Raw genomic sequence first — 10,494 nt, forward strand, 5'->3', positions numbered from 1 at the left:
AACGGGATGGCCGTGGAGCCTGTCTCATCCTTCAAGTTCCTGGGTACCCACATCTCTAAGGACCTTTCCTGGACCACCAACACCTCCAGCCTGGTCAAGAAGGCTCACCAGCGCCTATTCTTCTTGAGGCAACTTAAGAAGAACCAGCTTTCATCAGCCGTCTTGGTGAACTTCTACCGCTGCACAATAGAAAGCATCCTGACCAACTGCGTCACAGTCTGGTATGGAAGCTGCTCTGTTGCTGAGCGAAAGGCACTGCAGCGGGTGGTGAAAACTGCCCAACGCATCACAGGGACTACACTGCCAGCCATAGAGGACATCCAGAAGAAACACTGTCTGCGCCGAGCACGTAGTATTCTTAAGGACACCTCTCACCCTGCTCACAGACTGTTTTCTCTCCTGCCTTCCGGCAGGCGCTTCAGGCTCCCACGGACAAAAACCAGCAGACTGAGGAACAGCTTTTTCCCCAGAGCTGTCTTCCTTTTGAACTCTGCCCCTCACTGACTCTTTTGCCCCTCCAATACACCCCCCACACTCCTCTAACTTATACTCCTCACAATCACTGCACTATTTAACATTTGCACATTTAAAGTTTGCACATATTCATTGCACTGATTCACTTATCTGAACTGGACATACCCACTGCACATGGACATTTGTAATTATGTTTATCTATCTACACACTTCTGCTATTAATAGCATCCTGTACATATATTCATTTATTGTAAATCTGTTCATAGCTAATACAACCTGTATATAATGTTGATAGTACATCCATCTGTAAATATCACCATAGTTTTTCTATAACTGCACTTTATAACTTATACCTATATCCTGCACTTGCTGCTATTGCACTGCTGGTTAGACCTAAACTGCATTTCGTTGCCTTGTACTTGTACATGTGTAATGACAATAAAGTTGAATCTAATCTAATCTAATAAGTCAAGACTAAATCTATCTGTTTCTTTGCTCCTGTGTTTAGGTGAGCTGTTCTTCATCAATCAGCTTAAATGTAGCCTGAAGAAGAAATATCAAAGTGTGTTTGAGGGAATTGCTCAGCAAGGAGACTCCACACTTCTGAATAACATCTACACAGATCTCTATATCACTCAGGGTGTGAGTGAACAGGTCAACACTGAACATGAGATCAGACAGATTGAGGCTGCTTCCAGACGTCATCAGTCACTAGAGATACAGGTTGAATGCAAACATTTGTTTGAAGCAGCTGAACAAGACGAGCAGATCAGAACTGTCCTGACAAAAGGAGTTGCTGGCATCGGGAAATCAGTCTCTGTGCAAAAGTTTGTTCTGGATTGGGCTGAAGGGAAAGAAAATCAAGACATCAGCTTCATATTTCCTCTTCCATTCAGAGAGATGAACTTAAAGGAGAAAGAAAGACAAAGTTTAAAAGACCTCATAACTCAGTTTTTCCCAGAGACTAAAGGACTGGACCTCACAAGAAGGACACGATTCAAAGTCCTGTTCATCCTTGATGGATTGGATGAATGTCGTCTTCCTCTGAACTTTGCTGGTAATGAGACGTGTCGTGATGTATCTTCAGCAGTCTCTCTGGATGTTCTCCTGACAAACCTCATCAAGGGAAATCTGCTTCCTTCTGCTCTCATCTGGATCACCAGCAGACCAGCAGCTGCCAGTAAGATTCCTGCTGACTGTATCGACCGGCTGACAGAGATACGAGGATTCAATGATGCCCAAAAGGAGGAGTACTTCAGAAAGAGACTCACAGATCAGAATCAGGCCAGAGAAATCCTGGATCAAATAAAACTGTCAAAGAGTCTCTTTATTATGTGCCACATCCCAGTCTTCTGCTGGATTTCAGTCACTGTTCTCCAGAACATTTTGAAGGAGAACAGAAATACTGAACTGAAACACAGGGCTAATGCTGAAACACTGCAGGAATCTCCCAAGACTCTGACACAGATGTACACACACTTTCTCCGCTTTCAGATCCAGCAGAGCAGAAGAAAGTATGATGGAGAAAACACACCAGATGTCTCCTGGGATCCAAACCTCATCCTTTCACTGGGGAAACTGGCCTTCCAGCAGCTGGAAAGAAACAATGTGATCTTCTATGAGAGCGATCTGAAAGACTGTGGCATTGACGTCTATAAGGCTTCGGTGTACTCAGGCATGTGTACCCAGATCTTTAAGGAGGAGACGGGAATCATTCTTGGTACCATGTACTGCTTTCTTCACTTGAGCATTCAAGAGTTCATTGCAGCCCTTTATCAACATCTGTTTCTAGAAGGGGACAAGAAGCATGGATGGTTTTTTATACAGAAAAGCAAAGCTAAATGTATGGTTGATTTGCTGAAGACTGCAGTGGACAAGGCTCTGGAAAGTGAGAATGGACATCTGGACCTTTACCTTCGCTTCCTTCTCGGTCTGTCACTCCAGTCCAATCGACAACTCTTACGAGGCCTGTTGACACAGCAGGATGACAGAGACCAAAGCAAAAAGAAAATAATGGCATACATCAAGCAGAAACTTGAAGGGAATTTGTCTCCAGAGAGATCCATCAATCTGCTCTACTGTCTGAATGAACTGAATGATCAAACTCTGCTGAAACAGATTCAGTCTCACCTCAGTAGAGGAAGTCTGTCATCTGCTCGCCTTTCACCTGCCCAGTGGTCTGCTCTGGTCTTTGTGTTGTTGACCTCAGAGGAGGAGCTGGAGGAGTTTGAGCTTCAGAAATTCCAGAGATCAGACGAGTGTCTCATCAGACTATCAGCAGTCATCAAATCCTCCAAAAGAGCTCTGTAAGTCAAAGTCGGTTTTGTTTTCATTTAAGAAATAGACATTTGCTGATATTAAATAATACAATTGATCATGTAAATGAAAGTGTACAGTATTGTTATTGTCGGAACTTCAGAATACTGTGAATAATTGTTTCAAATTTAATATTTCAGATTGTTTTTAATAACCTTCAGATTTATGTATTGGCAGTGGTTGTGCAAGGCTTAGTTTACCCAACACTACAAATTTACTCATTTACTCACCCTCAAGTGGTTATAAACCTTTCTGGAGTTTCTTTCTTCTGTTGAACATGAAATAAAATATTTTGATGAAAGATGAAAACCTGTAATCATTGACTTATGAAGGTCAAAGGCTAATGATCTTTTGTGTTCAACAGAATAAAGAAGCTTGTAAAGGTTTGGAACTCCTTGAGGCTAAAGTTTGGGTAAATGTTTGGGTGAACTCTCCCTTTAAAGGGCACCTATGATGAAAATCATCTGCTGTAAGCAGTTTGAACAGATCTGTGTGTAGTATAGTGTGTGTACAGTCATATTAGGGTGATGGAAACACAAGTCAGTCTCTTATTTTTAATTTCCTGGCATTAAAATAGGATCCAAATCTCTGCAATTCTGAGACCCACCAAAACTTGGTACCAACATTGTGTGTGACTCATCGCTCCAGAAAGGCTTTAATTAACTCCACAACAAATACATCAAATAAGCATAAGTTCTTACTGTAGTATTTCTCATTCTTGTCTGTCACTGTGCTGTTTATCTGACATGAGACGCAGCAGGAGATATAGACATGCCTTAGAGCAATACTGAGAGATCTCTGTGGCTCTGACATGTGGGAAAGGTGGACGGAGAGAACCAGCTCATTTGCATTAAAGGCACAGGCAATAACACAGCTACAGTGTGTTCAAAGTTGAAAATACCCATATTCTGAAAGGTATAATAAATAATCTGATGGGTATTTTGAGCTGAAACTTTACAGATACATTCTGGAGACCTTTTAATAAACAAGTTTTAATGTCTAATATAATCCTTACACAAAGAAAAGAGCAGGGCTGAAGACCAGAAAACACATGCGAAAGAAAGATACGCACATACATGTCTATGATCAACAAATAAGAGCTGCTTAAATACACAGAGATTAGTAAGTAAACAAGGGGGTGAAGAGTAACTGGGCCAACTAACAAGGGTAACATGGGGATAAACTGGGGTGAAACATGGAGAGAGCACAGGGAACACAGCAGTACAAGGACAAGACAACCAGGATCAATCCGACTATAAATGAACCTAATGGTCTGATATAAAGGTCAAGCTGAACTGCTGCACACTGACAGTCTGCAGAACAGGAAGTGGAACAGGGGTTGATGAGCTTACACTCTTAATTAATCAGACATTCAAGAGTTCACACTTAGATATTGCTTGACAACTGTTAGCAAGTTTGGCATGCTGTCCCGGGAGAGAACCCTGAGCTCGGAGATAGGTGAGCCCAGGGCTCCCGCCTGGTCCATAGAGCATATGAGGGGAGTACGAGATCAGGTGGTTCTCGAGAGCTCCCCGTGGTAAAAGAAAAAAGGAGGAGAAGGGGTGGATGGGGGGTTTCTTCGGAAAACGAAGATAAGAGAGTAGTTCTAGCTAGGCTACTTATAGTGAGTTGGGGTTAATCTGATTGGCTAACTAGTGAATGTAGATGAGTGGCCAGCTGCAGTCAATCATATCACGTGCTCCTCTCGAAATTAGTTTGAAAACTTCACTTCAAGAGTTCACACTTAGATATTGTTTGACAACTGTTAGCAAGTTTGGCATGCTGTCCCGGGAGAGAACCCTGAGCTCGGAGATAGGTGAGCCCAGGGCTCCCGCCTGGTCCATAGAGCATATGAGGGGAGTACGAGATCAGGTGGTTCTCGAGAGCTCCCCAAATGCAGGAGACTCGGGACAGCAGCCGTGTATTCGAAGAAACTCCCCAAAAGGCTTGGAAGGCTATATCCGGCTGCTTGATATAGTGGTTTTACAGAAAGAAAGGTAAAGGGGGCTCCTGTGGGAGCAAAGGGTGATACAGACTCCTGCGGGAGCCCGAGCAGGGTTGGTGTGGGCTATGAATACTCCTGCGGGAGTAGAGACTCGGGGAAACCCCTGCGGGGTTAGAGCCATGGGATGGACAGGAATCCTGCTGGAGTAGTTAAAAATGGGGAAGGGGAAGTGAGGACTTCAGCTGGATAAGGGGGGTGAAGGGGGCTGGGGTGGGGCATGGACTCCAAAGGAGTGAATTGCTCAAGGAACACTCCTTGCGGAGATAGAGCTGGGAGGTGGCAGCGCTATATATAAATATATATGTATATATGAAAATATATAGATATATAAATATATAATGGGGTAATCTAGTGCCTTGGGGGGGCGATTTTTTGGACTCCTGCGGGAGTCGAAGCTCCTGGACACTCCTGCGGGAGATAGAGCTGTATGTGCCATCTCCAGCTGGAGTCGGAAGGGGAAGGGCAGGTGAAGGCCCCAGCTGAAGGGTGAATGGCAGTTGGGCGATGACCCCTGCGGGGGTCGATGCTCGGGACCACTCCTGCGGGAGTTAGAGCTTGAGGGTGACGGCACTATATATAAATGTATATTTATATGCGTGGGTGCATATATATATACATATATATATATAAATGAAATAAAATAAATGAAAGGTAAGTGTGTAAAATAAAGTATAAGAAAATAAAATAAGCTAGGGCCGGGGAGGGTCGGTGACGTGACTCGTGCTCGTGTCACAGCTCGGGGTTGGTTGAGCTATTTTGGCCAGCTCCAGTAGGAGTCGGGAGAGATGAGGGGGAGGTGAAGACTCCTGCTGGAGGGTGACAGGCAGAATTGGTGCTCTGGGGGTGTTCCTGCGGGAACAGAGCGTGGTGGTGGCAGCGCTATATATAAATTAATATTTATATGCGTGGGTGCATATATATATGAATTTATATAAATAAAATCAAACAGAGAGCAAAAATAAAGCTATATTATATGTCATTGTTAAAATGACCTATAATATGTAAAAGCTAGGGTTGGGGGAGGGGCTGTGAGATGATTCCTGCGGGAACCGAAGCTCGGGGTAACACTCCTGCGGGAGTCAGAGCCATGGGGGGGGCAGGGTCCTACAGAAGTCAGGGAAAGGTGGAGGGGTGGTGAAGACTTCTGTGGCAGCGGCCAGGGGGGGCGGGGGTGACAGGGGGGGCCTGGGCGGGAAAAACTCCTGCTGGAGTTGGGTGAGTGAATAGGGAGAGAAAGCTGAGTGTGACTCAGAGCCAGAAGGAAGAAAGCAGGGTTAGGTGGCTGGGTCATGCCCGCGCCCTTGGGTGGCTGAGTAGCTCCTCCGCCCTCTGGGAGCCGGGATGGCTGTGTCTTGTCTTATCCCTGGATTAGGCTCGTGCCTTTGGCCGCTAGGTTTAAGGTGTCTGCTGGTGAGGGTCCTTTGGGCTTCCTTTAGATGACTGTGGCTGAGTCGAATGTAAGATTTGAAGGTATCGGAAGACCACCTTCCTATTGTTTGTATGTGTTGTTGAGATAGCCCTTTATGTACAACTGTGGTGGCGGCTCCAAATCTGACTGGAGTATGAATCTGGTGGGAAGCCTGAATGGTGGAGGACTGCTTTAATGTGTTTTTGAAACTAAGGCGTGTCACTGGATGGTGTGTGAAAAAGGGGGGCTGGGGGACTTAAGCTTAGCATTTCCTATAGTGTATGTATGCTAGGAGTGTTTGGAATGGCTTGTGGGGGAGGGAATATTGAATATGTAGATGCATTGTCCTTTTCGGGATTGATCTGTTTATCATGATTGATAGTTTCCTCGTCAATAAAAGTTAGATCTGTGATGGTGGGGTGGATGTTCGGATCAAATTAGATGTTACTGTAATTTCACAACATCTGAGAAACTCGAAAAAAAACAAGAATAAACATTGCATCTAGAGTGTGGTCTGTTTGCAAGGATAGGTATCCTTTCTGAGTGTGGAAATGCGTTGGAGAGTATGTAGGGCGAGATGGGCAGTCTGATGTCTGGGAGGGTGGGAAGCCTTTAATAATAAGGCCGGTTTGTGAATTAGCAATAGAATCATAGTTTGTGTGAATGCAAGTATGTGATGAATAGACTGATTGTTTGTGGGGGCAAACGGGAATGAAGTGTTATGTGGGGAATGAAATGTTTGGATGTGTTCTGTAGTGAGGAACTATTGAGATATTCTGAGGTTACTTCCTAAAATATATTTATAGGTGTTGATGCAAATCATGTATGTGGGAATGTCATCTTCAAAGGAGGGATGAGGTCAGGTGCGGCTCTGCTTCTGGTACCAGTTTCTAGAAACAAAAGCAAGAAAGGGAATCAGCAATTTCCTTATATAATTAGGAACATGTACAACAGTTATAAATTAATTTTTTTTTTTTTTTTTTTTTGCTGAAGTCCAAATGAAGAGTTGTATATGAAGTTAAGCATGATAATGATAATGATAACGCCTTTTGTTAGTGCAGTGGACAGCGGCTTCATTGTAACGGTAAATGAGAATTTTGGAGGCGGACTATTAATTTCTCCGCGATATGGTCCGTTGGTAGCGCGTCGGCAGTCCTGATAACATCCCTCTAAGCCTACGGCAGGGGCGGCGTCTGTGTATTAAAGATATGTACTGAGGATGAAATTGGATCGTTTATAAATGAGTGGGCAGCAATTCCAGCGCTTAGGAAGGAAAGCATAAGCCGGTCGCACGCCTTAAGCGCTGTTCGGTGACGTGCTGCGTTGCGCCATGCATTTAGAATTCAAAACATATGTTATATCAGGGTGCGCGTCGGGGGCTGTCCGCAGTGCTTAGTCACAATTCAGGACTCTATTCGTATTCTGCCGCGCCACGGAGCGCTATGTAAATAGTTTAGTTTAAATTACATATGAATTTGCGTGTCTGGTGTGCATTAGCCTTCCCCCGGTCATGTGCGCACCCCGTCGCCGCGCTGAGCGGTGCCTCCGGTGCGCGACGCCCTTCAGACCGAGTTGATATGGCCGTGATCGGATAGAGATATATTCTCATCTAATCCGGGGACTGATGCTGCGAGTTGGAGGTGCGTGACAAAAAGGCGTCCCTGCAGGATAATGCGCGTGTGAGTTTTGATGTCCTAAGATAGACAGTTTGTGCTTAGCGCGATCTTTTCTCTTCAAGAATATATAAGGGAACTAACTTTCAGTCGATTTATTTAGGTATGCATGTATGCAATTCTGCGAATCCAAATTGATGCTTAGGAATTTTTATAGAAGTGCTTGAGCCGGAGGTTCTTCCACGATGGAAATGCCAATATTAGAAAGACTTGTCACTAAGTTTTCTTATATCTTCAGATATATTATATCTTCAGAACTTATATCTCAGAGATACGTGTAAACGTCTAGTAGATGAACTACGTGCGAACGCCGTAGTTATTGGCGAGAATCCCGCAAATTGTTTCTGAAATGTGGTCACTTCTGCGTCCGAATGATAGACAGACTGCGAAGTAGAATTGTGATGCCTGATTAATGCCAGAAATCGGAAATACCAGAGATCAGGGTTTAATGGAATTACTTAAAAGGCGGGGGTGATGACGACTGCGAAGCTTTGCAGCAGACTAGATTAATTAAATACCACGCCATAAACCAAGAAATCTCTTTAGGGCATCTTCGTTCGGCGTGATGATAATGCTGAAAAAGGCGGAATTATAAGAAGATGAAAGATCCGTTATTAGACGTTTTTAGAAACGTTCTAATGCCCATTTCAGTAGGCTAATGTGAATGTGCTTGACGAAGCAGCAAGAATGAGGGGATCGAACTTGAATTTATTGTCGATCTCTTTTTCTATAATATCTGTGATTTCTGGTTCAGCGTTGGTGGAGGGCTGGGAAGGGGGCGCCAAGATACCGGGCTTGGATCCGTTATACAGACCTGGAATGAGAAATTCAGAAAAATTAGGTCAGGGTGCAAACGTAAATCAGTATAAAGATTAAAAATGTTGACAATTAATTTGTTTTCTTTAGACTTGGCTGACGGCGTCCCTGTCGCCGCAGTAGTAGCAAGTGTGAGAGGAGGGAGAGCTGGGTTTAGAGTGGTTAGGATTGCTGGAAGAGGAGGGCTGGAGTTTGTACTGGATTGGGGAGCTGCAGGCTAGAAGAGTTGCGTTATTGTCCGGGAGATTCCGAGATTGCTTTAGGGCTTTCTCTGGTGGCCCGGGGTGGCGCAGTGTTTGTGGGCTGTAGTACGTAGTGTTTAGGGGGCGTAGCAGGAGCGTGTGGTTGTAATGTCCTAGGGGGGCGGAGTCAGCGAAGACGTGGATTCGTAAGGTCTTTTCAGGTTTATTGCAGCAGTATGGAATATGTGGTTCTGGCGTCTAGGAGTTTGGAGGAGTTCTGTGACTGTCGTTTGTTGGATACGAGAGACGTATGATGACGCTGGAGAAGGTACGTGGCGGTTTGAAGTAGCGGGAGATAGAGGATTGAATAAAACATTGTGCTCTGGCTGGAGTAGCTAGGCCTTTGGCCTCTTACTGGAGCCTCAGTCTCGGGCAGACTTCCAGGCTGAGCTGGGTGTTGTTGAGATGGGGCTGATGTTTCAGGGAGCGCGGAGCTTTCTTTCTTGCCCGTTGCTGCGCTGTTGTGATCTCCGCCGCCTCCGTTGTTGTTTTCGTTGTAGTTGACGACGATATTATGATGATGATGATGATGATTGAAAATAGTAGGAGGTTGGTTTGTCCGTGAGTAGCTTTCGGAAGAGCTGGAGCGGACTTATCGTTAGTTTCTTCGGAAAACGAAGATAAGAGAGTAGTTCTAGCTAGGCTACTTATAGTGAGTTGGGGTTAATCTGATTGGCTAACTAGTGAATGTAGATGAGTGGCCAGCTGCGGTCAATCATATCACGTGCTCCTCTCGAAATTAGTTTGAAAACTTCACTTAATTAGACTATTAATTGCACATTCTGCAGCTTGAAGTCTCGTCCTAAGCATTTGCAAGCCCTTTTTTTATCTAAATTGCGTAATTGATGTAAAATTCCCATCAAACACATGACAACAATAATCTAATATTTTGTCAGCTAATTAATTGCAAAGTTACTCACATGCATTAGTGCATTAGACTTCATAGTTTAACGTTTGCAGCTTCACTTCACTGCCTCTGAGTCGCCAACAGACAAAAACACAAGAAATTTGCATTCACCACTCATGAAGTTAGTGTGGAGGAACACACATACTCACGTTCAGTTTGGTGTTAATACATCTGACCATAAGGGTGAAAGCTGGTGTACACATAGTTTTTGTGAGTAAGCATTGTTGATCAATGAGGTCCCAGATGACCACCTAAATATTGTCTTTGTCCTCTACACAGGCTACAGTGCTGTAATCTCACTGTTCAGTCCTGTAAGAGTTTGTCTTCAGCTCTACAATCCTCAAACTGTGTCCTGAGAGAGCTGGACCTGAGTAACAATGACCTGCAGGATTCAGGAGTGAAGCTTCTCTCTGATGGACTGAAGAGTCCAAACTGTAAACTGGAGACACTGAGGTAAAAGCTTCTCCACTCAACAATGACTACAAAAAATAGTTACATATTGGGTTAACAAATATAGACTCTGTGTATATATATATATATATATATATATATATATATATATATATATATATATATATATATATATATATATACACAAACATGTGTATAGACAAACATATTTAACCCTTTCACATGTACAATCACACCGGTGT

At 44.0% G+C, this 10,494-nt stretch overlaps 1 protein-coding gene across 1 annotated transcript in view; it reads left to right on the plus strand.

Annotated features, from left to right (window-relative positions):
* The window catches only part of LOC130222034 (NACHT, LRR and PYD domains-containing protein 14-like), a 34,714-nt gene that overhangs the window by 20,412 nt on the left and 3,808 nt on the right, over positions 1–10,494 (plus strand). The window contains exons 7-8 of the mRNA XM_056454652.1: positions 983–2,780; positions 10,121–10,294. Of these exons, the coding sequence (XP_056310627.1) occupies positions 983–2,780; positions 10,121–10,294 (1,972 nt within the window). The remainder of the gene's footprint in view (positions 1–982; positions 2,781–10,120; positions 10,295–10,494) is intronic.

Source organism: Danio aesculapii, chromosome 4 (assembly GCF_903798145.1).
Source record: "Danio aesculapii chromosome 4, fDanAes4.1, whole genome shotgun sequence".
In the NCBI taxonomy this organism is placed as follows: domain Eukaryota; kingdom Metazoa; phylum Chordata; class Actinopteri; order Cypriniformes; family Danionidae; genus Danio; species Danio aesculapii.